We start from the raw sequence: 26,473 nt of genomic DNA, 5'->3' as shown, positions 1-26,473 counted from the left end.
TTTAGTATTAAAAACATAATTTTAATATAGTAAACAGAACTCCCCTGGTTTAAATATTTGCTACGCTCTTCTCTCTCTCTCTCCGCCCTCGATCTCTACGCCTTCTCTCTCTTTCTCTCTCAAAAAGACGACTCCCCAAAATGTTTAAGGTCAAATCGTTTAACGATTTTCCCAAATCATTTAGCTTTTTGTAAGGAGATTAGATTTCAACCCGTTTAGATGTGGTAATGTGTTTCAATTCGTCTATAAATAGTCCTTTTATGATAAATACTCGTTTCAAGTCTTTCGTGTAACTCCTTTCAAAATGCCATTGATTTCACTGATTTAAGGCGTGCATGTGTGTGTATTGGATGGATATTAGTTTAAAGCACTAATCTTAGCCGTGAATTTCACTGATTTGGCTTTTTATTTTGCTGATTTAGGCATTGATTTCATTGATTTAAGGCGTGCATGTATGTGTATTGAATGAAGATCAGTTTAAATCATTGATTTTAGTTGTCGATTCACTGGTTTTTCTGTCAATTTCACCGTTTTGGCAGTCAATTTTATTGATTTAGCCGTCGATTTCATTGGTTTAGCTATCGATTTCTCTTTTCTATTTGAAATACATGCACTTATTTTTGATATTTTTAGCTGTTGTTCAATCTAATACTAACCTAAATTATTATATATGCGCTTGATAGGTAGTTGAAGCTATTGGGATCGACGTCGACAGTGAACAATTTGATAGGTATGCATTATTCTTGTACTGTATTATAATTATCTAGGCTGCTCTTCAGTTGTCAATTCATTTTGATTATAAATTCAGAAGTGTTGTAATTTTAGTGAATAAACATGTATCTTTTAACTGTGATGTTATAATGTTTTACTAGAGGACCATCGCACCATGCATGATGTCCCTGTATTTATTCAGAAGTGTTCGATCTCATTCTATGCTTTCTGTATTTAACTGTGATGCTATGTTTCAATTTTGATGCTATGTCAGTATCAGTAGACAGCTTGATGTGGTATAACGTCTTCAAAGCTATGTTATGTTATGGTAACTATAGGTAAAATTAGACCTGTTGAAAAGTAAAGTAATATCACTGTGACAGTATAACTTATCCCCCAAAAGAACAACATATTCTTCTTGTGCATCTATGATGATGTGGTATTACTTCGACAGATTCCTAATTTTGTATGTCTCTTATTGAATAGACATACCTAGTGCTCCACTTTCTGCTGGAACAGTTTTTTCCAGTCACAATTTTCACTAAAATAAATAACCTCCCCTAGTGATCTCCACTTGATTTGTCTTCTATTAGTTGATAAGATTAGTGCCTTACCTGGTTAACGTCTAGCTTTTTGGTTGATCAAAAGCTGGAACATGGCATCTTATTAATGTTCTGAGTCTTTGCAGAATCATTGGTCTGTTAATTTTGTAATAGAATGACTAACATACTCATACTTGAAGTTAATTAGTTCATGATGAGTCACTACAAGTTTACTAACCAATAAGAAATTGTCTTTGAGTTGCAAGAAGGAACACATCCATATATCTTTTGCCTAAGATGCAACAGAGAGATTAGTTTGATACATCTCCTAGTTTACCATAGAGGAAAAGTTTCTTCAAAAGCTTTGAACCAACTTTTTTGCTTAAACTATGGCATGAGGCTGAGGATCCATTATTGAGTAAAGAAGATATCATCAAGAATGCTCCGGAAGGCATTCCCATGGACCAATGGGCATTGTATGTTAACTATCGTTCAAAAGAGGAAACAAAGGTTCGTCTTCTTCTTCTTCTCTTTGTTTCACTGCTTGTCTCTGCTGCTTCTTCTCCGCCACTGCTGTGGCTTCTTTTCTTTTTTTTTTTCCCTTTTTCATTTTGCTTAATGCAACTGGGCCTTTGTCGCTTTTTATATCTAACAGAAATTCTCCTATTTTGACTCGTAGGCGCTTTGCTTGAGAAATCAACGGATTCGAGGACAACAAACACTTCCCCATACTAGTGGTGCTATGAGTTTGGATAGAAGAAGGGATTTGATGGTAGTTTAATATGACGTACTTACTGATACGTTCTTTGTATTAATATATTCTTAATTAATTAATTTTACTTTTTTAAAATTTCAGAAGAAAATGGGGAAAGAAGTTGATCGAGGTAAAGTGTGGACTGAGACTCATAAGAGGAAAGATGGGAGTTATGTGAATGATCAAGCTAGGGAGATTGGGGTAAGTGTTATTTGGTGCTTTAGTCTTCCATATATAGATATTTTTATATATGGAACTGTTGTCTGATATCATTAGGTGCAGAGTCCATTATGCAACTTTGAATCAGTCAGAAACCTCAGAGGAGGTAGCTGTACAGTAGATATTATCTCTTGCTGAAACTTCCTATTTCTCTAGGCATTGCAACTGTGATTATTAACAAAATACTGCTGTGAAGAGTGTAGTTGTCAGCAGTTTATTTGTCAGCATGTTCTGGTGTTTAAAGCAGATGCATGTTTATGTATGAAAAAAAATTCATGTGCAGAAAAGTGCATCTATTCACTGCTTGTGAGTAAGAAATACTAGCCTGGTTCTCCGCTGGCTGTCATTGGTTTTGTTTCTTCTAGTCTTGGATCTTTATCTGAGCTTAGACATGTTAATTTAAGGAGTAATTCGTTTTCTGGTAGTTTGCCTGTTGAGTTATTTAAAGTTCAAGGTTTGCAAAGTTTGGTTCTTTATGGGAATTTGTTCTCTGGGGTTATACCTTTTGAAGTTGGGAGGTTAAATTATCTTCAAACTTTGGATTTGTCACAGAATTTCTTGAATGGGTCTGTTCCTATGAGTTTGCTTCAGTGTAAGAGGTTGAGGGTTCTTGATCTTAGTCAAAATAATTTTACTGGTTTCAATTGTATATGGTGTGCGGGTTTTATGAGATCCTCTTTTGGAATGTTTGTAACTGTAGTAATTTCTGTTGACCATCTTCTTATTTGGAGATTCAGCTTTGAAAGAAGGGCGATTACTTTGAATGGTCTGCTTCTGAACATACTTGGAGCACTGTTTAATGTTTTATAGATTCTCCTTTTGTAAATATATTTTGTCCCTCGTGTAGGAAAGAATTGAAGAAATTCGAAGACAGAGACCAGAAACTCTGGCAGAAATTTCACTAAATGATGCGCTTGGTGTAGTCTTCGGTCCCGAGCACCCTGGCCGTATTCGAGGCTTAGGCATGGGTGCAGTTCCAACTGTAGTATTCAAGCAAATATCACGCCGAGGTGGTTGTTCTTATATGGGCTCATCTAGCGCTAGTGCTCCACCTCCACAATGGGTGCAAGAGATGGCAAATATGAGATCACAATTAAATGCGCTAACTAGCTTATTTCAAATGAAAATAGGAATTATCCCGAGGAGTTTGCTCACTTATTTCCGACTCCTCCATAGGTACAAGTATTTATTTTTTCTTTGTTTGCCCATTCAATTTGACAATATGTTTAAAGTTAGATTGGAATCTATTATCAGATAATTTTGTTTATTATGAGAAAGGCAGTTTTTTACTGCTTTTCTGTTTTGATGTTTGTGTTTTTGAAATATTGTTTGGTTATCTATCTCTAATCCTGGTGGTTAGGTTTAAGAAGAGTATGACTTTCTAGTATTTCTCCAATAAATGTCATTGTTATCTGTCTTAATTATATGACCATAAATTATTACTTAGAATTATTGCATTTGGAAGAACAGAGTTGAATATATTGTAAGAGCATCCAACAAAATACAATTCCAGAACCTAAGGAGGAAGAGTTTAGTTCTATGTATAAGAAAAAAATGATAAGAGTTCCTACGCTACGTCTCATTATGTTTTTCAAGTTCTTGATACTCCATAATATAAGATAACAAAAGGAAGCAAAGACTCCATAATGGTATCATCTATGTTTGTATACAATTAAAATGGAATCATATACTCAACTGATTATATTTAAATTAGAAACAAACCCAATCAGAGAATTCATATACTAGTATATCATTACTGTTCAAGTTCTGGATGTAAGATAAGAAAATTTAATGATCTTATCTATGTTTGTTTACAATTAAGGTAAGATTGAGTGTGTAGTTGATGTCTGATGACATTGTATTGAAGAATTTATGATGTTATTTTGATAATTCTTCAGGTTTAATTTTGATTATGGAAATTTTCGGTTTATATTGAAGCTATTAGATTTTATTTTGCTTTCTTGTATCATAAGGGGTCTGATAGTTTATTACACTTTGTTTTGGAAAGCTGCTATTGGCAATGAATAGGTGAAGTATCGCTACATTCTGTTTGATTAAGTATCGCTACTCCTTAATTGAGTGAGATGAGCTTAAGGTCTGGCAAGGGCTTTAATTGCATATGGAAGTGATATGACTCGGTTTCCAAAACTTTCATGCTGTTTTCAATCTATATGTTATTAATAGTCCTTTAGCAAATAGTAATCGAGTCTGATTGCTATTATATTTTCTATATCCTTTTTTGTATAATCTGTTATTTAACAAAAGAGGGGTATCCATGACCGTTGAATTCATTGAGTACTTCTAATTAGCACTGGCTACTTAGTTTGAGACTATTAATTAGTTTTTTTATTCAGGCTCCCAATTTAGGAGATGGCGTTCCATCACCAACTAAGCCAAGAAGATCCTTTGACGAAAGTAACAATGAAAACGGAGCAAATGACAATTAGTAATCATTGTTAGGATGAACTATGTTTTTCTTGTGTTGTAATTGTTAGTTAGGATGAACTATGTTTTTTTTGTGTTGTAATTGGTGAATAACTCTCTCCAATTTAAACTTGCATCTTGGATGAGATGGATTTTGGGCACCTATGTTTTAATATGATGAATATTTTGCTTATCTAATTCTCTATAATTTATGTTAATTTCTATGATGGGTGCTTGATTACATATTATGATGGATTTTGTGCAGTAAAAAGGATCTAAATGTGGAATTAAAAAATTAATATTAAATATATTATAATTATGGCAGTATAAACTGGCTATAACTTGAAAGACATCAATTATAGCGGTTACTAATCGCCACAATCAACAAAGTAAACAGTCGTTCTTAACTATGCATATTGCGGCGGTTAAAAGGAAACCGCTGTATTAAACCTTTTAGCGGAAGCGATTATGGCGGGTTCGTAAGCCGCCATTAGTGACCATTATGGCGGTTCTGAACCGCCACTGCATATTCGGCCGCCACAATCACCCCCGTTTTTTATAGTGTAAACAGCCCAGTCAGCCACTCCAAGCCTGATCTACCCACACACTTCCAAAACTCAATCGGAATTTCGTCTGGCCCGGTCACTCTTCCCCTACTCATCTTACGCATAGCCCCCGCTACCTTCTCCACCTTAATGCGCCTATAATAACTAAAGTCTCGGAGACTCTCCGAATGCCCCATATCCCTTAGCACAACATCCCCCCTCCCCTACTCATCTTACGCATAGCCCCCGCTACCTTCTCCACCTTAATGCGCCTATAATAACTAAAGTCTCGGAGACTCTCCGAATGCCCCATATCCCTTAGCACAACATCCCCCCCCCCCATTAAGAAGATCATGAAAGTACGTCTACCATCTCTGCTTAATCTGAGACTCCCCCATCAATACTATACCGTCCTCGTCTTTGATGCACCTCACTTGGTCCAAAGCTTGAGCCTTCCTCTCCCTCGCCTTAGCCAGCCAAAACAACTTCTTATCCCTGCCTTTTTTCCCCAATTCCTCGTACAAGCGACCAAACGCTGTATTCTTAGCCTCCGTGACCGCCAGCTTCGCCTTCTTCCTCGCTACCTTGTACCTCTCTCTATTTGCTCTCCTCTCCTCCTCACTTGTGCTCCCTATCAACTTCATATACGCTACCTTCTTCGCCTCCACTCTGCCTTGGACTATGTCATTCCACCACCAGTTGCCTTGATGCCTACCAGAGTAACCCTTCGATATCCTTAACACCTCTCTCGTCGCCTCCCTAACACAGTTCACCGTCATTGACTACTCCTCCAGGCTCCCAGAGTCGATAACCTCCCTACCAACTCTTGGGCTTTATCCTTAGTTAAGACTCCCCACCCAATCATCGATCGACCTCGAGCATACCTCTTCTTAAATGGCTTAAATGTCTCATAAATTTAAATGCTTAAATGGCTCATAACACATCAGGCATAATTATTTTTTGAATACATGGTGTAACGACCCGACCGGTCGTTTTAAGTATTACAACCTCATCTCTCCATTTACTGCTCAAATTATACTTTATAGTTGTTGTGTGAATTGCCGGGGTAATTGGTTCGGGTCCAGTGAGATTTTGGAAAGAATTGGAACACTTAGTTCCAAGGTTTAAAGCTTAAGTTAATATAGTGACCGGATGCGGACTTATGTGTAAACGACCTCGGATTCGAATTTTGATGATTCCAATAGCTCTGTATGATGATTTTGGACTTAGGATTGTGTCCGAAAAATTATTTGGAGGTCCGTAGTGGAATTTGGCTTGAATTGCCGAAAGTTGAATTTTTGAGAAGTTTGACCGGTGGTTTGACTTTTTGATATCGGGGTCGGAATCCGATTCTAGAAATTTGAATAGGTCTGTAATGTGAAATGTGACTTGTGTGCAAAATTTGAGGTCAATCGGACGTTATTTGATAGGTTTCGGCGTCATTTGTAAAATTCGGAAATTTAGAAATTTATTAGGCTTGAATCCGTGTGTAGTTCGTATTTTTGAGGTTGTTAGGTATGATTTGAGGCCTCGAGTAGGTTCGTGTTATGTTATGCAACTTGTTGGTATGTTCGGACCGGGACCCGAGGGCCTCGGGTGAGTTTCGGATACTTAACGGGTTGTTTTTTTGAATTTGGAAGACTGCTGGAACTGAAGCCTTCTGGTGTAATTGCACCTGCGAAAAAGTAGTCGCAGGAGTGAGCTCGCAAGTGCGAGCAGGGGTGCGCTGAAGCGAGGTGCGGAATCGCACCTGCGCGAGAAGGAGCGCAGATGCGGGCAGAGGGCTGTGAGGCATTGGTCGCAGGTGCGAGGGAAAATTATGCACCTGCATGAGCGCAGATGCGGACGGATGCGCACAGAAGCGGAAACTGGGCAGGCGAGTGGAGTCCGCAAATGCGACGTTTTGCTCGCACAAGCGGATGCGCAGGTGCGCAAATCTTCTCCGCAGGTGCGGAAATTGCTGGGGCAGAAGCTTAAAATTCGAGGGTTTAACATTTTCACCCATTTTCGGATTTTGGAGCTCGGGTTGGGCGATTTTTGAGAGGAAATTTTCCACACAAATTGGGATAAGTGTTCTTAACTCCCTTGTGATTATATTCCATGAATTAATCTTCATTTTTGGTGTAAGATTATTGAATCTTCAAGAGAAATAGAAGGAAATTTCTATAATGTCACAAAAATGAACTTTTCAAGTTTGAATACCGATTTGGAGTCGGATTTAAGTGAAATTAGTATGGTTGAACTTGTAATTGGATGGGTTGTCGTATTTTGTGAGTTTCGTCAGATTTCAAGACGTGGGCCCCACGAGTGATTTTTGGGGCGTAATTTCGAATTTTGTGAAAAATATTAGCATTTTGATATGGAATTAATTCTTATAAATTGTGTGGACTGAGTCAAATTATTGTGACTAGATTCGAGCCATTTGGAAGTTGATATGCGCAGAATGGAATTTCTGGAGCATTGCTTAGCTTGCTCGACATTGGATTTGGCTTGTTCGAGGTAAGTAACTCTTCTAATCTTGAAACTGAGGGTATGAAACCCCGAATTTTTGTATCATGTGATTATTTTGGAGGTGACACACATGCTAGGTGATGGGCGTGTGGGCGTGCACCGAGGGGATTATGACTTGGTACATCTCGTGAAAATTGTAAAGTTGAATAACTTGTTGATAATTATGTGTTCTCTATGTGTTGTGGAAATTTGACTATAAGTCATGTTAGAAACCATGTTTAGGCTATATGCTGGTATTGTTGAGACCCACAGAGGTCGTGTACATGTTGAATTATTTTCTTAAGTTGTTGTTTTGTACTCAGTCATAGTTACTTGATTATTTTGTCTCAGTCTCTATTGTTCATTATTGATGTGTCATATCATTGTTGTTTGGGCTGATTTCATGATTGTTGAGAGCTCTAGAGACTGGAGAGCTTTATGACTGAGTGAGGCAGAGGGCCTAAATGTGAGATATTATACTATAGTACGTGAGTTGGCCGTGCAGATCCTTTTATTATACTATAGCACGTGAGTTGGCCGTGCAGATCCTTATATTATACTATAGCACGTGAGTTGGCCGAGGGCCTGATTGTGAAGATATTATTTTTGGGATCGGGCTGCACGCCGCAACAGGCCATGTTGGCTTGATATATATTATTATAGCACGTGAGTTGTATGTGCGGATCCAGATATGATATTATAGTACGTGAGTTGTCCGTACAGCACGTGAGTTGTCCGTGCTTATAGCGCTTGGGCTGTAGGAGCCCCTCATGAGTCTGTACACACCCCCAGTGAGCGCAGTCGACTATAAACAGGGATCGGGTTGCACGCCGCAGCAGGTATTGTATAGCGCTGAGTGATTGTGTGTGTGTGAGCATAGTGAGAGAGAATGCGAGACAATGAGATTGAGTACTCTGAGAGGGTGAGTACATGAGTACAATCTCTGAGATACATTGCATTGACATGCACACATGACATATATGCATAGAGATGTATTTTCCTCATGCTGTACGGTATCACATTATTCATGATTTCTCACATTTGTTGACAGATGGGCATAGTGATGCATTTGTTTTACAATGGTTATCTGAAAAGAAAATGAGATATTTTATTTCTTATTGAAAGGATTTTGGAAAAATTTCTGTTTTCAAACTTATTCACATTTTTGGTAACTTTGGCAAAAGATTTGGGTTTTCACTGATGTACTTGAAAGGAAGAACTATTATTGCTGAAATCATGATATGACTGAGCATTTTATCTGTGAGTTACTTCTGGTATTATTTGTTTTATGTCGTTATTAACTGTTGTGGATTTGGACCCGACCTTGGTAGAAGCTCGTCACTACTTTTAACCTAAGGCTAGGTTTGTTACTTACTCAGTACATGAGGTCGGTTGTACTAATACTACACTTCTGCACATTGCGTGCAGATGTTGACTGTTGTTGTTGTTCTCGATGGTTGCGGGATTTGAAGATGTACCTGCATTCCTGTTGTAGCTGCCTCTTATTTATGGTAGCCTTAAATTTATAAAAGCTCTGTTTATGTACTATTCAAACAGACTATGTATTTATTTTATTTTCGCTTTGTATACTCTATTCTTAGAAGCTCATGATTTGTACTACCAGTTCTTGGGGATTGTATAAGATTAAGATCTTTATTCACTTAAATTTCTTTAATAACTATTATTGGAATTGGATAATTGAAAGTTGGTTTACCGAGCGGGTTGGGTTAGGTGCCATCACGACTAGTTGGATTTTGGGTCGTGACAAGGTGGTATCACAGCTCTAGGTTCATAGGTTCTACAAGTCATGAGCAAGTGTCTAGTAGAGTCTTGCGGATCGGTATGATAACGTCCATACTTATCTTCGAGAGGCTACAACGCATTTAGGATATATACTTCCCATCTTTCTTTCCTTATCGTGTGAGATTGATTCAGCTTGAGACATTAACTCTTTGAATTCCTTCCACGTATTCGTATGCGCACATGAGCGCTCAGTATCAGATGTGCATCGCCGTCTTGTGATTCTATGAATGAGGTTCGAGGTGAGTATTCTGTGTTTTGGTGGTGGGCCAGTCTGGAGGACTTGAGGCCATGGTTAGACAGCAGCTTAAGCTCGGTAGATTCAGTTGTAACTAGTACAATTGGACTTATATGTCCGGTGATGACCCTATAGTGAAATTTGTGGCTCGATGAGCGGTGAAATGGCGGTATGATGGGTATGATGTGACCGCGGGATGTGTTAAGACGATTTGAACATAACGAGAAGTGTTTCCTTCATATGTAAAGGGAAGACCATTGGATGCTTGATTTTTGATTTGATGTGACGTACAGTCTCGAGTGTGAATGTTTTGAAAGATCTTTTACGTGTTTAAATTGTGAGACAAATTAAACTCTCAGGTCTGGTTAACGAGTTTGGACTCAGAAAGATTTAGTGATTGCGTAGAAATTGTGGTTGCGAAAAGATATAACAAGATGCCAATTTGAGGTTAGCGAGGTGGGTTATCTCCTGGAGAGTAATCTACGTAGGTATGTTCCTTGTAATATGAGTGGAGGGTTTCTTTTCTGCCAGTGGGGCGTATGTGTAGAGATTTGAATTCGAATTTGGCTGAGAAAGTCGACCTGGGTATCAAGAGAATGATTGCAATCTTAGCGGATGATTTGGTGTATTTTTATGGTTGGCATTGAATGAGCTTGAGAATAATTTTGTGGCACTGACTACGGTATTATGACAGTAATAGGGTATGGGTATTGTGAATTATGGAGTATTTTAATCTATGGCTTTGAGCCAAGTGGGGGAGCCTGCTATAGACAAATCAATTCATGGGTATGTGTCAAATTTTGTTTGGGTCTAAAGTATACTTGGGAATCAGTGATGACATGCAGTGGTGGAGTTCGAAAATGAATCGAATAAGAAAAATTCCTAGTTACGGATTATATTGCACGGATGAGTATATGAAAGAAATCATGGGATGAGTGAGTTGTTATTGGTGAATGATGTAGTGCGTACGGAATATGAATTTGGTATGTGGTGTTAAAGTAAAGTTACTTCTTTGAGTGTTGTGGTGCTAATGGGGCATCTATCTTTTGGCCCATTTGGGCGGTGCAATTAGATGTGAGCAAAGTGGGTAACTCCCGAAAAAATTCCAATGGGTTGAGAATTATATATAGCAATTGAGAATGTTTTCGGACTTATGTATGGATAAAAATCTGAGATTTGCGTTTAATGGTGCCTGGACTTGCGAAAATTCTATATGACTATGAATTCTACATTTTTGTATAAGGAAGGTAAGAAGAACAATTTCAAATTCACATAAGGTATTCTCAAAGTGAGTGTTATAGTTGTGGTATTTTTGAAGGTGCTTAAGAAGAATACAGTTGCTTATGGGCCGGAGTGCATTGTGGTTCTTTGCTAAGGTTTGTAGGGTGAGTTATAGTTAAAGATCATGGTATTTTAGCAAGAAGAAGTATCAATCTGAAGACAAATTCGGAAGGGACTCGGAGGAAATAGGACAACTGGGTAGTAGGTTAATGGATAAGATCGGTTCTTTGGGTGCATATGATGTGGGGGTTTTCTACAGGTGCTTTGTGGCAATACACCTGGACTTGGCGACCTGCGTGGCTTGGTCAAGTTAGAGGAATTTAGTTTTAAGGGCTTGATTAGGTGCAAATGGATTCCAAAGTATTCTTGATGGTTTCTACCGGTGTGGAGAACGTATTGCGTATTGTGATTTTCTCCTGGAAAGAAGCAAGAGAAAGGTTTCTAACTAAAATGGTATGTAAATTATTGGTGACTCAAAGTTGATAATAAGATTTTTGTGCCTTTCACATGATGGAAATATAGATGTTATGTGTTGTACGAAAACTAGATTTTCATATACAAGGTGGCAGTACAGTCTTGAAGAGAAGGTAACGAATGTTGGACAATATGGACGGTTTCAAATAACTAGATGAATACTATTACTACTTGGTGTTGTATGAGAAAGGAACAGATTTCAGAAGGCACATTGTATTTTGACTTACAGATGTATAAATTAGTATTGCGGTACTCACATGGTTGATAGACTGTGATATTCAAATTTTGTCAAGTGACACGGAAGAACTTTTAAAGTATTTCTCGTGGGATGATCATGTATGAGAGAGGTGTTAGGCATTCGGGCGGTGGAAATGGAATGAAATATAGTGATTTACGTGTCCTATGAATTTGGAATTTGGGAGTTTCGGGAGCAGATTGTACATGGTTGCGGATGTGAAGTCGTGGCTGAAGCTAGTCAGATGATATGATGAATTATGAATTAGTCGCGGTGAATTTTCGTAGGGTTATTTATCTACTGTGGGTGACCAGAGTTGATTTGGGGGTCCATTGATAGGCTCAATTAAGATGTGTATTCTACACCGAACCGGAATGGTTGGCTCCATACTGCTATTATTAAGGGATGTGTCATTCGGTTGATGTTGAACTTATTCGTGTTCTCAAATGATCTGTGAGTTACTCCTTTTTGTTACGAGGAGTTGTGATTCATTGGTTATGTGCACAGATGATGCGGTTCTATTTGAGCTTTATAGCGGAATTTAAGTGTGATGATTATTTAGGTATTACATGATCGATAGCGTAATGGTTATGTCCTTTCAGGTTTTGTGTGGTATTTTTGTCAATTGCCTCTCCGTCATTATTAATTTGGAGCAGGGTGGCTCGGGGTATATAATATGAACCTCGTGTTAGAATCGGGTGATGGTTCTACGGTGTATGATGAATTTTCAGCGTTTCGTTATGGAGGTACTTGTTAATCCGGCGGGGCAGTTCTCTCATTTGAGTCATTTTCCATGACTGGGTACATTTGAATTGTTGCGTATTAGTGCACGGATGGCACGAGTTGTGGCTCTGAGTTATATTGGTAAGGCATGTCTATGGAGCAATTGTGTTTAGTAATATAAGGTCATTGGACCTATAATGGGTACTATCAGGTTTGATTTTGGTATATTCGGGAGTATAATATTGAAAGTCGGCTCAGAAAGGGATTATGGTTCTGGTTGGGGCGAGAGGGCTCCGTGACTTGTTGATCTGGTAAGTGGTCATGAAATTTCACGTGCTTCTTTTATTATCAACAGTGTACGAAGGTTTTGGGATGAGGTTTGGTTCGATATGGGTTTAATACTAGTATGCTGTTGGTTTTGGAGTAGTCACTGCGATCAGGAATGGTGTTACGAGCATGTGAGTTGTGTAATATGTTGGTTGATTATATCCGGGGTTATAGGTATAGCTCGATGCAACTTGTTCGGACTTATACGGTGTGTAAATGCAAGATTTGTGTCTTGAAAGAAATTTTAAAGGTTAAAAATTAAACTCCAAAGTTTATGGGCTAAGGTTAAATTAATAATTTTCAGTTGCATTGTGTAGTCAGGCCTATGTGGGATAGGGTGACGTGGGTTCACCCTCGGGTACGTGTGTGGTAAGATGGAACAGTGATTTGATGGCTTGGAAACAACTCTTGGCACGTTCAAGGACGAACGTATGTTTAAGTGGGGGAGAATATAACGACCCAGCCGGTCGTTTTGAGTATTACAACATCGTTTCCCCATTTACTGCTCAAATTATACTTTACAGTTGTTGTGTGAATTGCCGGGGTAATTGGTTCGGGTCCAGTGAGGTTTTGGAAGGAATTGGAACACTTAGTTCCAAGGTTTAAAGCTCAAGTTAATATAGTGACCGGATGCGGACTTATGTGTAAACGACCTCGGATTCAAATTTTGATGATTCCAATAGCTCCGTATGGTGATTTTGGACTTAGGAGCGTGTCCGAAAAATTATTTGGAGGTCCGTAGTGGAATTTGGCTTGAATTGCTGAAAGTTAAATTTTTGAGAAGTTTGACCAGGGGTTTGACTTTTTGATATCGGGGTCGAAATCCGATTCTGAAAATTTGAATAGGTCTGTAATGTGAAATGTGACTTGTGTGAAAAATTTGAGGTCAATCGGACGTGATTTGATAGGTTTCGGCGTCGTTTGTAGAATTCGGAAATTAAAAAATTTATTAGGCTTGAATCCGTGTATAGTTCGTATTTTTGAGGTTGTTAGGTATGATTTGAAACCTCGAGTAGGAGCGCAGATGCGGACAGAGGGCTGTGAGGCATTGGTCGTAGGTGCGAGGGAAAATTCCGCACCTGCGTGAGCGCAGATGCGGACGGATGCGCGCAGAAGCGGAAACTGGGAAGACGAGTGGAATCCGCAAATGCGACGTTTTGCTCGCACAAGCGGATGCGCAGGTGCGCAAATCTTGTCCGCGGGTGCGGAAATCGCTGGGGCAGAACCTTAAAATTCGAGGGTTCAATATTTTCACTCATTTTTGGATTTTGGAGCTCGGGTTGGGCAATTTTGGAGAGGAAAGTTTCCACAAAACTTAGGGTAAGTGTTCTTAACTCCCTTGTGATTATATTCCATGAATTAATCTTAATTTTTTGTGTAAGATTATTAAATATTCAAGAGAAATAGAAGGAAATTTCTATAATGTCACAAAAATGAACTTTTCAAGTTTGAATACCGATTTGGAGTCGGATTTGAGTGAAATTGGTATGGTTGAACTTGTAATTGGATGGGTTGTCGTATTTTGTGAGTTTTGTCGGATTTCAAGACGTGGGCCCCACTGGTAATTTTTGGGGCGTAATTTCGGATTTTGTGGAAAATATTAGCATTTTGATATGGAATTAGTTCTTATAAATTGTGTGGACTGAGTCAAATTATTGTGACTAGATTCGAGCCATTTGGAAGTTGATACACGTAGAATGGAATTTCTGAGCATTGCTTAGCTTGCTCGACATTGGATTTGGCTTGTTCGAGGTAAGTAACTCTTCTAATCTTGGAACTGAGGATATGAAATCCCGAATTTTTGTATCATGTGATTATTTTGGAGGTGACGCACATGCTAGGTGATGGGCGTGTGGGCGTGCACCGAGGAAATTGTGACTTGGTCCGTCCCGTTGAAACTGTAAAGTTGAATAACTTGTTGATAATTATGTGTTCTCTATGTGTTGTGGAAATTTGATTATAAGTCATGTTAGAAACCATGTTTAAGCTATATGTTAGTATTGTTGAGACCCACAGAGGTCGTGTACATATTGAATTATTTTCTTAAATTGTTGTTTTGTACTCAGTCATAGTTACTTGATTATTTTGTCTCAGTCTCTATTGTTCATTATTGATGTGTCATATCATTGTTGTTTGGGCTGTTTTCATGATTGTTGAGAGCTCTAGAGACCGGAGAGCTTTATGGCTGAGTGAGGTCGAGGGCCTGATTGTGAGATATTATACTATAGCACGTGAGTTGGCCGTGCAGATCCTTTTATTATACTATAGCACGTGAGTTGGCCGTGCAGATCCTTATATTATACTATAGCACGTGAGTTGGCCGTGCAGATCCTTATATTATACTATAGCACGTGAGTTGGCCGTGCAGCACGTGAGTTGGCCGTACGGATCCAGATATTTATATTATGGCACGTGAGTTGTCCGAGCAGCACGTGAGTTGTCCGTTCTTATAGCGCTTGGGCTGTAGGAGCCCCTCATGAGTCTGTACACACCCCCACTGAGCGTAGTCGACTATAAACAGGGATCGGGTTGCACGCCGCAGCAGGTATTGTATAGCGCTGAGTGATTGTGTGTGCTGAGCATAGTGAGAGAGAATACGAGACTGTGAGATTGAGTACTCCGAAAGGTGTGAGTACATGAGTACAATCTCTGAGATACATTGCATTGGCATGCACACATGACATATATGTATAAAGATGTGTTTTTCTCATGCTGTACGGTATCATATTATTCATGATTTCTCACACATGTTGACAGATGAGCATAGTGATACATTTGTTTTACAATGGTTATCTGAAATGAAAATGAGATATTTTATTTATTATTGAAAGGATTTTGGAAAAATTTCTGTTTTCAAACTTATTCACATTTTTGGTAAGTTTGGCAAAAGATTTGGGGTTTCACTAATGTACTTGAAAGGAAGAACTATTATTGCTGAAATCATGATGTGACTGAGCATTTTATCTCTGAGTTACTTCTGGTATTATTTGCTTTATGTCGTTATTAACTGTTGTGGATTAGTGGATTTGGACCCGACCTTGGTAGAAGCTCGTCACTACTTTCAATCTAAGGCTAGGTTTGTTACTTACTCAGTATATGGGGTCGGTTGTACTGATACTACACTTCTGCACATTGCGTGCAGATGTTGACTGCTGTTGTTGTGCTCGATGGTTGCGGGATTTGAAGATATACCTGCGTTCCTGTTGTAGCTGTCTCTTGTTCATGGTAGCCTTAAATTTATAAAAACTCTGTTTATGTACTACTCAAACAGACTATGTATTTATTTCATTTCCGTTTTATATACTCTATTCTTAGAAGCTCATGATTTGTACTGTCAGTTCTTAGGGATTGTATAAGATTAAGATCTTTATTCACTTAAATTGCTTTAATAACTATTATTGAAATTGGATAATTAAAAGTTAGCTCACCTAGCGGGTTGGATTAAGTGCTATCATGACTAGTTAGATTTTGGGTCGTGACATATGGGAACCATTCTTTATCGAAATAAGCAAAGTTTTTAGAAGTATCTCCCTACAAAAAGGATTTTAGAAAAGAAAAAAAAAAAAGAACCAAAAAGTATGACCACAAAATGCACGTTACATAAGTCATTTGGAGCAATAAACAAAACAGGTACCCTGGTACCCTGCCTCCAAAGAGAAATGGAGGAAAAATGCACTTTTACACAACTTTGAGACGAGACAATTAACCACAGCAAAAATGCTCATATCAACACTCAGTAATTCTAGCTTCATCCTTGCAGCAAAACTAAAAGCCAAAAAGATTAAAGTCTGAAATATATTATTCTGTTCTAATTTGTCAGAGGACAAAAAAGCAGGCGAGAAAAGCCAAAGAATCCACAGTACTTGAAGATCACCATCTGTCCCTGGATCTTGTCCTGCCAAATTACACAAATATATAAAGCACCAAACAATGAAAAATAAATCCTTAAATAACATATGTCTGCCACTACTCAGCATAAGTAATCAAAAAGGATGAGTAGAGTGCATCGTAAAATCGCATTACGTCCCCTAGATCATTTCTTCCCTTAGTGGGACTACCAGTTCACTCACAATAATACACACTAAAATGGATCATACTCCGGGAGGGCAACACTGGAATATACTTGCCCGCAGGAGTCATTAGCAGTTCACATAATAGTATCATATAAAACATTACATCTGGAAAATTCTCAAAAAGAAGTTTCAAGTTGGAGAAAATATGGAGTACTGTATTCCAGCAGATTCACAACTTACTATTCATCCTTCTGTCCTCTTTCAACATCTTAGACGTTAAGCTGTCAACAGTACTAAAAAGGAATAATTCACCTGTATGAAAGCACTTTCCCTTTCCTTTCACAGTTTCTTTGGGAATGGGAGAGGGGCTGTCACTAGCTATACTTCTAGGGTCCCACGCCTTCACTGTGGTTATCAATCATTTGATATAACTGTACTTTCAATTCTTAGCAAAGTCACAAACTATGCCGCAGAGGAAATATATCCACATAATCAACAACTTTTCTCCAATAGTTAGAATAATACGAAGAGACTCAGAAGATACATTATACGGTTAAGGGTCTGATTTGCCACTCTACTATCATAAATAGGCCTTATTTACCCTCCGTTTAAGTTTTCTATCAAAAATATCCCTATAGTTATATATTATGTTTATATTTACCCCTTACACGTTAAAAATACCCTCCCATCTTTTAAAATCCATGTGGCATCCCCTTATTGGACCAACTAACCCGCCCCATTTTTTTAATTCAAACCCACCCGATCCAGCAACCAAAATAACAGCCTTATATGTTTTGAACTTTTTAGTGGGAATGTAACTTATTCTGCATAAGAGACCCATGACTTCTGTTCTTTGCTAAACCGGAGCTCTGAGCGAAAGAAGTGAGCATTATTTTTCAGCTTATGGGGAAAACAAAGAAAAACACGTTCAGGTTATGCTTTGATAGAGAATTTCTTGCATTTTTGTCTGTGTGGAAGTTAGCTGCTCAGCAATATAAGCACTGCTATCAGCAGAGACGGAACCAAGATTTGAACCTTATGTGTTCGGCATTGTAATTTTTTTTATGTTACTGGGTTCTAAATTAATAAGTTGTACATATTCAATTGATTTTTTTAAGACAAATACATAGTTTGAACAAAAGCTACCGGGCTCGGCCGAACCCGCATCGAGCACTGTACCTCCGCCCCTGGCTATCAGTCTAAAAGAATAAGGCATATGCACTTGATCTCTTGTCTTTGGAGATGGGGAAATTTCCACTCGCTGGCCAAGGAAAAAAGGATACTAGAACACACTGTAAACTAACCTGTGGAATTAGCTATACAGAAAAGGGAAAAGATGTAGAGTAGGACGGTAGCTACTCTGTTGCTGGATCCGGCGGGTTTGAATTAAAAACAAATGGGGCGGGTCAGTTGGTCCAATAAGGGGATGCCACGTGGATTTTAAAAGATGGGAGGGTATTTTTAATGTGTAAGGGGTAAATATGAACCTAATGTATAACTGTAGGGATATTTTTGATAGAAAACTTAAGCGGAGGGTAAATAAGGCTTATTTATGATAGTAGAGGGGCAAATCAGACCCTTAACCGTACATTATAAGGAAAAATTTACAGCACAGCGTGGAAATAAACAGGAGCCATAATCTCATATTCTCATTGATAAAGTAGATTAACTTAAGGGTTTAAATTTATGAATAGAGATCCCACTCCCCTTTCAAAAGTTACACTTATCCTATACCTTCTCCCATACATTGAGAAGTGGACATTCATACTCTTCAGTGATACTCCAAGATAAGATAAAATGAATTGATGAAAAGATAGACAAAAACAATAACATAGAAAACTAATTCCTGCAAGTAAATTATTAGCAAGACAATTCCATATAAGATCTTGAAACTCCAGAGCAACTGTCTGGTTGGAGAATTATTGTGATGACAGATGCATTACGAATAGAAATTATCAGAGAAAGCAGGAATATCTTCAAACAAACAGGTTTTATTGGATCCATCTATTCTTTAATAACAGATTTCTCCACAGTACTTGACTGTACCATATTCCATTTGAAATCACCATACTTAAAACAGTCCTACATCTTGACAGACCCAAAGAGAATAAAATTTAAGAGAAACACGGAGGCCAAGAAAAAGTTTATGGAATGGTATGTACAGCAGATTTCCGAGACAGAAAGAGAGATCAAGTCAAGAAAAATCAGGCACAAGTTAAATCTGAATAAGTAGCTAAGTAGAAGCAAACTTATAGTTGCAAGGAAAAAGAACCGTGGGCTGTGTGGGTGTACGTGTCTGGAGAGAGAGAGAGAGAGAGAGAGAGAGAGAGAGAGAACCAGAGTTCTACCTGTCAGACTCCCGGCTGCCAAAAAAACCTCCTCTACCTCCTTGGAATGATCTTCTCTCATCACTTGGTGGCCTTGTCCATCCATCTCCACCACCCCGTGATCGAGGCCTTTCCACTTGTTCATTTGGCCTTGCCCATGCGTCAACACCACCGCGTGATCGAGGCCTCTCCATTGGGTCAGTTGGCCTTGCCCACGCATCTCCACCACGTGATCGAGGCCTGTCCATCTGTTCACCAGCTCTACGATCTTCATAAGATGCTGACTGAGAAAGGCTCCTCTCAGGAAGTCCAGTAGCCCTGCCTGACCCAGAGCCTGGCCTTTGAATAGGTTTCTGACTGAAACGAACTTTGTCATCCAAATCACGGATCAGCAATTCCAATTCCCACTCTTTCTGATTAATCACATTCTGTAAATTAGTCTGGTCCTGACCCGAGCTCTGCATAGCTTCCTTTCTGAGCTGTTCTATTTTTTCCTTCAGATTCTTTTCCCTGCCTGACGCAGAGCCTGGCCTTTTCTGACCGAAACGAACTTTGTCATCCAAATCACGGAACAGCAGTTCCAAGTCCCTCTCTTTCTGATTAATCACATTCTGTAAATTAGTCTGGTCATGACCCGAGCTCTGCATAGCTTCCTTTCTGAGCTGTTCTATTTCTTCCTTCAGATTCTTTTCCTCCTCTGTGTCTGGCCTAAAATGTTTAATCAATCAGGAAGAGCTAGATGGTTAAACTTTCTTTTTTTGATAACATTTCCTTCAATTTTTCAAGGAATTACCAAAAAGAAAAAAAAGGGTAGCCCGGTGCACAAAGCTCCAGGGTCCAAGGAAGGGGAATTACCAAAAAGAAGAATGATTTTATTCATGATTAGATAAAACTTCAGAAGCCTAAATAACCAATAGAGGCATCTCCATTTTGAGCATGCCTTAATATGGTAAATATCATCTTCACTGGTATCTTACAGTACAAATTCTGCAAAGATGTCCACTTAAACATGAATAGGTTACAGCTGTAAGAACACTTTAACAGAACACCCATAGCATCTACAAAGCAGATCTAGGCCCTTATTCTCACTAATTTTCTACAATTTGTTAGAATCCTTTTAGGAATGAAGCTGATCTACTTCTTGATTTTCACTCACTCACTGAAACCACTATTCTTCTGAACACTAAATAATACTCCCTCCATTCCAGGAATTTACCAGCACGGTGATCAAGAGCACACTGTTCAAATATGAAGTCTGATAGATAAGTTGTTTAAATGATAGTTTGAAATGTGACAATTTCTCCAGAAAAAAAAAAAAAAAATTACATTGGAATGTCAGAAAAATACATTAGCTAAAAAATCGTCTAACCTTTTTGCGCCAGCCAAAAAGGGAAGTGATTCATTGTTATTAGGATGGAAAGAGTACTCTCTAATAATGGGAGGAATGGTTAACCACGCCAAATCGCCAATTCCTCAACTTACACTATGAGCAACAACATTCTCTAACAACATTGCAAAATAATGATTCACATTTAGCCGTAATTGCTTGAAAATTCTTGTTTTAATCTTTCCTTTTCTTTGAGGTAAAAGAGACTTGAGAAGAAAACGTTAACAACCTTATCCGACAAAAGGTAATAGGGTGAAAACAAAGATGCAATCAAGTATTTATAAGATAGATGGATATTTATACCAAAAAGCATGAACTTGACGCCTTTAACTTTTTTTTTTTTTTGGATGGGTAACTTGATGCCTTTAACTTATCGCATCCACATATTTCCAGTCATTTGAAAAGGCAGGTTAAATGTGCAACAATTGAGAAATCTACAAGGTCAGGTAAAGGAGTAATAGTCAATGCTCAAAAAGGTAAAGGAGTAATAGTCCAATAACAGGCTGGAATTCTCTTTCTTGGATAAGAAAACAAGCTGAATATTGCTTTTCTTGAGGCGAGAATGAAACAGCCTCTCTACTTCCACAAGGTAGGGGTAAGGTCTGTGTACACATTTCCCTCCCCCAGACCCCACACTGTGTCTGTGAGAATATACTGGGTATATTGTTGTGGTTGGATAAGAAAACAACAAAGTAGACGACAAACAAGCTTAAGTTTGCACGACATAGGATTTTTCCTGACATACTTATGGTATGTCCTGACATATTTATGGTGTGTCAAAAAGTACAAGAGCGAATTACCATGCTAAGACAGATACTACGCCACGAAATACAAGAGAGTAATGCTTAGCGAATGGGAGGGAGAATTACTATGTCGGTTGCACATAAATCAAAACCTAAGGCTCACCCTTATTTTGCATAAAAAAGACTCGCCAGCAATAGCAGGAACGTACTGATAAAGGAGAAACCATTGAATGCTTTTATGTTCCTGGAAGTAGCTACTGGTTTCTTTCTCTCAATTATAGTGAAATTTCCCCTTCAAAATTTTAAGCTCCTGGAAGTAGCTACTGGAAGCAATTTCAAATTTAAATAAACCCTTTCTTATCCAAAAGTAAGCAAGGCAACAAGGAAGGTATCAAGGGTTTCGAGTTTCCCTTACCGGTTATCCACTTATTTTCCAAATAAAGTTCTGGTTCAAAAGTTCAATTATTTATTGCCACTTTTTTAAAATAAGGTTATTATTCCAACTAATTAGCAAATTGGAAACAACCTCTCTACATGCATTAGGTAGGGGTAAGGTCTGCATACGGACTACCCTCCCCAGACCCCACCTGTTGGGAACATACTGGGTTTGTTGTTGTTGATTCCAACTAATTAGCAAAAACAGCTTTGAAGGTTAAATAGTTCATCTTTGTTAACAGCAGCTGAGTTAGATTCTTTACACAAGAAGTCAGGCAAAAAGCATTGTCTTTCATGTAAATGGTTTCACCATTTGCAGATCTGTCATAGGATCCATTATCAAAAAGATCTGTCATAGGATGGTGATGGTCGGGCCTAAAATTGTTTGGTCCTGGGAGTGCAGTAGGGAGGGAAGAAATTTGATTATGCCTTTACTAAGTAAAGAGGGTGAGATGGAGAGAAACATCAAGAAATGCTAAGAGGATGTGTTTCTCAGCTAAAAGCCTAAAAGAAGGGCAGATGGTGTGATAGTGGGGCTAGGTTAGAAGAAAGGAACAAACTGAATGGAGACTTTTGGAGCAGTTGCCAGGAATTTTTTGACAGCTAGGAAGGAACCTCAATATCTCATTAATAATGTATAGCATCAACTGTTTTTCAGTTGTCATGGAAATAGGAGAACTTTTGAGCCTACTCATAACTAACCAAAATGTGGAGGTTTCTCCCTGAGCACTTTCTCTTTTCTCAGGAAAAGAAAACACCTTCAATTTCATGTTAATTGTGAGAAAAATAGAAACTTTTTTGAACTAATTGCATGGAGCCAACGGTTCAGAGCAGGTGATTCGATCAACAAGATAAACACATCCCCTGCAGTAACGAAGATTATAAAATGCTGGTCTAACTTATTGAAATTAGGCAAACCATTGAGTATCATATTATCCAGTAGTAAGTCAACATTTATTTCTATGCATGCTTCACTCTGAAGCTGGCTTCATTCTAAGAGCTTTGAGAAACATACAAAACATACCAATATGACCACTGTTGTAGTTACCATCTATAATAGTAAACTTAACTGCACAGCATAGATATACCAAAACCCCACATTAAGCAAAGCCCATTTTAGATTACCAATTTATTAAGTATCAAAACAAAACTACAACTGCATTAATTTCACCAATTTAAGAAGTGTTAAATAATAGGTAAAGAATCCAAACCTGTCAACGCGTCGATGCTCCAACTCCAAATCAATCTTTTTCCAATCTAAACCTTTCTCCTCAAGCAAAACTTCCCTTGGCTTTGCATCTCCGAAAGGATTCACCTTTGGCTTAGGTTTAACTTCCATCACTCCTCCCTGTAATGCCGCTGGGCCTTCAGACCGAGCTGAATGTGAACTCCCAGGCCTACTTGATTGTGAACTCGTTGGCCTACTTCCCTTCTTAACCTCAATTTCCATATCCAGCTTTTTCCAATCCAAACCCTTCTCCGCCAGCACCTCCTCTCGTGGCCTCGCCGCCCCAAATGGATTCGGCTTATTCACTTTCACCACAGTCTCATTCACATTCTCACTTCCCAATTCCATCTTGGGCGGATCCAGAACCAATCTCTGCCTTTCATGATTTGTTGCCACCTCACGAGTCCAACGCTCTGGTTCAGGTCCTCTCGAATCTGGGAACCAAGATCTCCCTTGTGGTGGTGGTGTGGCCGAGACAATTGGCCTTTTCGAAGCGCCCCAATTGTCATCACCATCAGCCCTAGAAATTCCACCACCTCCGGTTCCGAGAGAACCGTACCGATTGGTACGGGCTGGACCGGAATCAAGTGATGGAGGGGGTAACGGTTTTTTCATTGAAGCCCAATTATCAACCTCATCAGCTCTAGATGGTTGATCAAAATCTGAAGCTCTGGAAGGTGGGCCCCTTCGATCATCATCAAATCCGCCATATGACCTTCTATTACCACCACCACCCCACGAACCCTCACCATCCGCTCCCTCTCGATCTCGGCGTGGTGGGCCCATACTGCGGGACCCACCATAATTAGAAAACCCACCACCGAGACGGCCACCATATTGCATTTCTTCAGCGGATCGTTCCTTTGGGCCGGTAGGAAGGAGGAGCATCTCGTCGGGAGTTAACCGGGTAGTGGATCCCGACCCATACCCGGTGGGAGTGGTGTAGGTGCTTTGCATCGTGAACTCTTGCAAGCTCATCTTTGTTTTCTTCTTCTGCTTTGTGCTCGCCGCTTCCTTAAGGCTAGGGAAACTCTGCGAGTCCTTCCCGGCGCCAGTAGGCCTAGCCGCTGCTGCGGCAGCTTCGGCGGCGGCCTGTTCCTTTTCCTCGGCTTCGGCACGTTCGGCTTCGGCGGCCCAAGCACCGATATTTCCCCATGGAGATTTCGACATTTTCGAAGAGAGCAAATTGAATGATTTCTAAAAATGAGATGTATTTTCCCTTTATTTTCAAAACCTGAGATATAAAAGAGAACGCTGTTCCTTATATTAAATGGGTAGAGATAGATGGGTGTATGTACAGGTCAGGTGTTTATTGGAGCAGAATGGGGCTCCTATTGGCATATCCGGAGCACCGACATTATGAATTGATTAGTAACTTTATTTTTGAAAATGTATTTACAACCCAAAAAAAAAGTAGATGACTTCATTTTTACAAAAGTACTAATCAGTATGATCCCATAAATGGAATTTAAGTTCATTTATCGTGTTTGATTTTTAAAACATCACATCAAGTATTTTTAGGAAAAATAAACTATTAAAAGATGGTTTCACAAAAAGTAAACTATATATTATCCGAAAGTTTAGTTTTTAACCTAAAATTTAGCTTAAAGGTCAAAGCAATTAATTTTTGTATTTCAGGACACTAACAATCAATTTCACACACTTTTCTAAATATCAAAGAAATAATATAAGAGATGAACAATGAAATTAAACAGTTAAGTAAAACAAAAGAGGAAAGAGAATTCTTATTGACTAATATTTCGTTTCCAACAGATTCCTTCAAGTTAGAATCACGGGAAATACAATGAGTATGAATGAGAATAATATTTCAGATGGGCCACAAGCCCACAACTGAAGGAAAAATTATTGGAAAATTTACCTAGCTATACTATAATAGAAACTTATTTACTACTTTTCTTTATGTTCCTTAAATATTACATTCTCTATCTATATTTACTATTTATATACAAAATCTTAATAAAGAGAGCATCCATAAAACTAGGATGTAACTGATACAACCCTTCCCTCTCCCGCCCCCCACGTCAGCCCCACCCTTCCCCCTCCCACTCTCATATATATCAGTTATACAAAGCCCATTTTTCATCACATATTCAAAAAGATTTTAAAATATTTCTTTCTCTTTCATACAAATCAACCCAAATCTCTCCTTCACACAAATCCATCGATATTATCTCTAAAATTGCAGCAGCAAAGAGTTCTCCATTGACAATCACCAAAAAATTTCGAAGCTTTGAATTCAATATTTTGGTTTTACGAATTTGTGATTTGTTTGGATTGGGCGTTCTTGAAAACGATTGAGAATATATCTTGGAGTTTATATCTTAATTTTGAGGGAGATTGGTTAAGTTTAGAGTTGTTTTTAGGCAAAATTTTATATTGAAACTCGAAGAAGAAGAAGTTTCTGAATTGTATCACGATTGTATGATAATTGTATCATAAATGTATCAGATTTGTTTCATAATTGTATCACAATTGTATCAAAGTTGTATTTGACTTATATCTGATACATCATTACCTAAAACAATACCTGATACAATACTAATATAATTATAATACAATATTGTATCAAAAATTAAGTTTATAGTTGTGATTGAAACTTGAAGAAGATGAAGATCAGCATTGTATATTAATTTTTCAGAATTGTATCACAGTTGTATCATAATTGTAGCAGAAATTATATCACAAATGTATGATAATTGTATATTAATTGTATATGGCGATCAACAATTGTAAGTTTGTGACCAATTTCATATTTGGATTTTGTACGAGCCATTATCCTATTAGTAATAGTTTTGGTAGAGTTCAACGATTTTTGAATTGTTGAAGACACTTTTAGCAACTAAAAGTTTTTGTAATCGCATGGCATTCTATGTCGTGTGTATAGATTTCTAATTGCAAAGAAAAAGTTTTTTTTTTGTTGCTATAATGGAAAGCAGTTCCGTGTTATTGGATTTGTTAGATTAGGAATTGTTTTCCTAATATTATAAGGATAATAGGAACATATAATATGTTGTATGGCATTATATCTATTCAACCAAAATCATTCAACAACTGAAGCAAAATTACCAATTTCTTGTTGAAGACGGGCAACTATAGGAGAGAGAGAGAGAGAGAGAGAGAGAGAGAGAGAGAGAGAGAGAGAGAGAGAGAGAGAGAGAGAGAGAGAGAGATGAAGAAAGCAAGATATTAGGACACATGAAATGAGGAGAAGTGAGAAAAAAAGGAAAAGATATAATTGAATCCCTTAATTGAAGGCATTAATAATGGGATGAGAGCCTTTTAAGGAGGGAATGTATATAATTTATAAGAAAAACCTAGATACTTTTTTAAAACTACAAAACCTAGAGAAAATAAATTAATAAGTTCCTATTATAGTATATATATATATAGGAAAAACTCCCAAAATGATTTAAATAGCAAATTTACTTGTAACTGTTCACCTATCATGCTTGCCCGTTATAATCACTAATTAAAATTTTCACCCGTTATGCTGTCTGTTACGCTGAGATTCTTTAACTACTTAGGGATTTATTCCTAATCCTGCTTTATTTGGGAT

General features: G+C 38.3%; 3 protein-coding genes across 3 annotated transcripts; 1 reads left to right on the top strand and 2 right to left on the bottom strand.

Moving 5' to 3' along the window:
- Positions 1-1,607: 1,607 nt before the first annotated feature.
- On the top strand, positions 1,608-4,806 carry LOC107796454 (uncharacterized). Its single transcript, XM_016619225.2, has 5 exons — positions 1,608-1,763; positions 1,933-2,025; positions 2,110-2,208; positions 3,074-3,402; positions 4,581-4,806. Exons 1-5 carry the CDS (start codon positions 1,713-1,715, stop codon positions 4,591-4,593), a joined length of 585 nt encoding a protein of 194 aa, XP_016474711.2. The 5' UTR covers positions 1,608-1,712; the 3' UTR covers positions 4,594-4,806.
- A 754-nt stretch (positions 4,807-5,560) lies between these two features.
- Positions 5,561-5,974, bottom strand: LOC142178126 (uncharacterized). The gene has a single exon (XM_075247457.1). It carries the CDS (start codon positions 5,972-5,974, stop codon positions 5,561-5,563), a length of 414 nt encoding a protein of 137 aa, XP_075103558.1.
- A 10,352-nt stretch (positions 5,975-16,326) lies between these two features.
- On the bottom strand, positions 16,327-24,174 carry LOC107763159 (eukaryotic translation initiation factor 4B2-like). The gene is made up of 3 exons (XM_016581611.2): positions 22,880-24,174; positions 19,125-19,811; positions 16,327-16,658 (listed from the first exon to the last, which is right to left on the bottom strand). The coding sequence occupies exons 1-3, from the start codon at positions 24,064-24,066 to the stop codon at positions 16,634-16,636; spliced, it is 1,899 nt and encodes a 632-aa protein (XP_016437097.1). The 5' UTR covers positions 24,067-24,174; the 3' UTR covers positions 16,327-16,633.
- Between the last annotated feature and the right edge of the window lie 2,299 nt (positions 24,175-26,473).

This window comes from Nicotiana tabacum, chromosome 24, assembly GCF_000715075.1.
Source record: "Nicotiana tabacum cultivar K326 chromosome 24, ASM71507v2, whole genome shotgun sequence".
In the NCBI taxonomy this organism is placed as follows: Eukaryota; Viridiplantae; Streptophyta; class Magnoliopsida; order Solanales; family Solanaceae; genus Nicotiana; species Nicotiana tabacum.
Note: the sequence above shows the minus strand (reverse complement) of the source record. Positions and strands in the feature narration are given on the sequence as shown.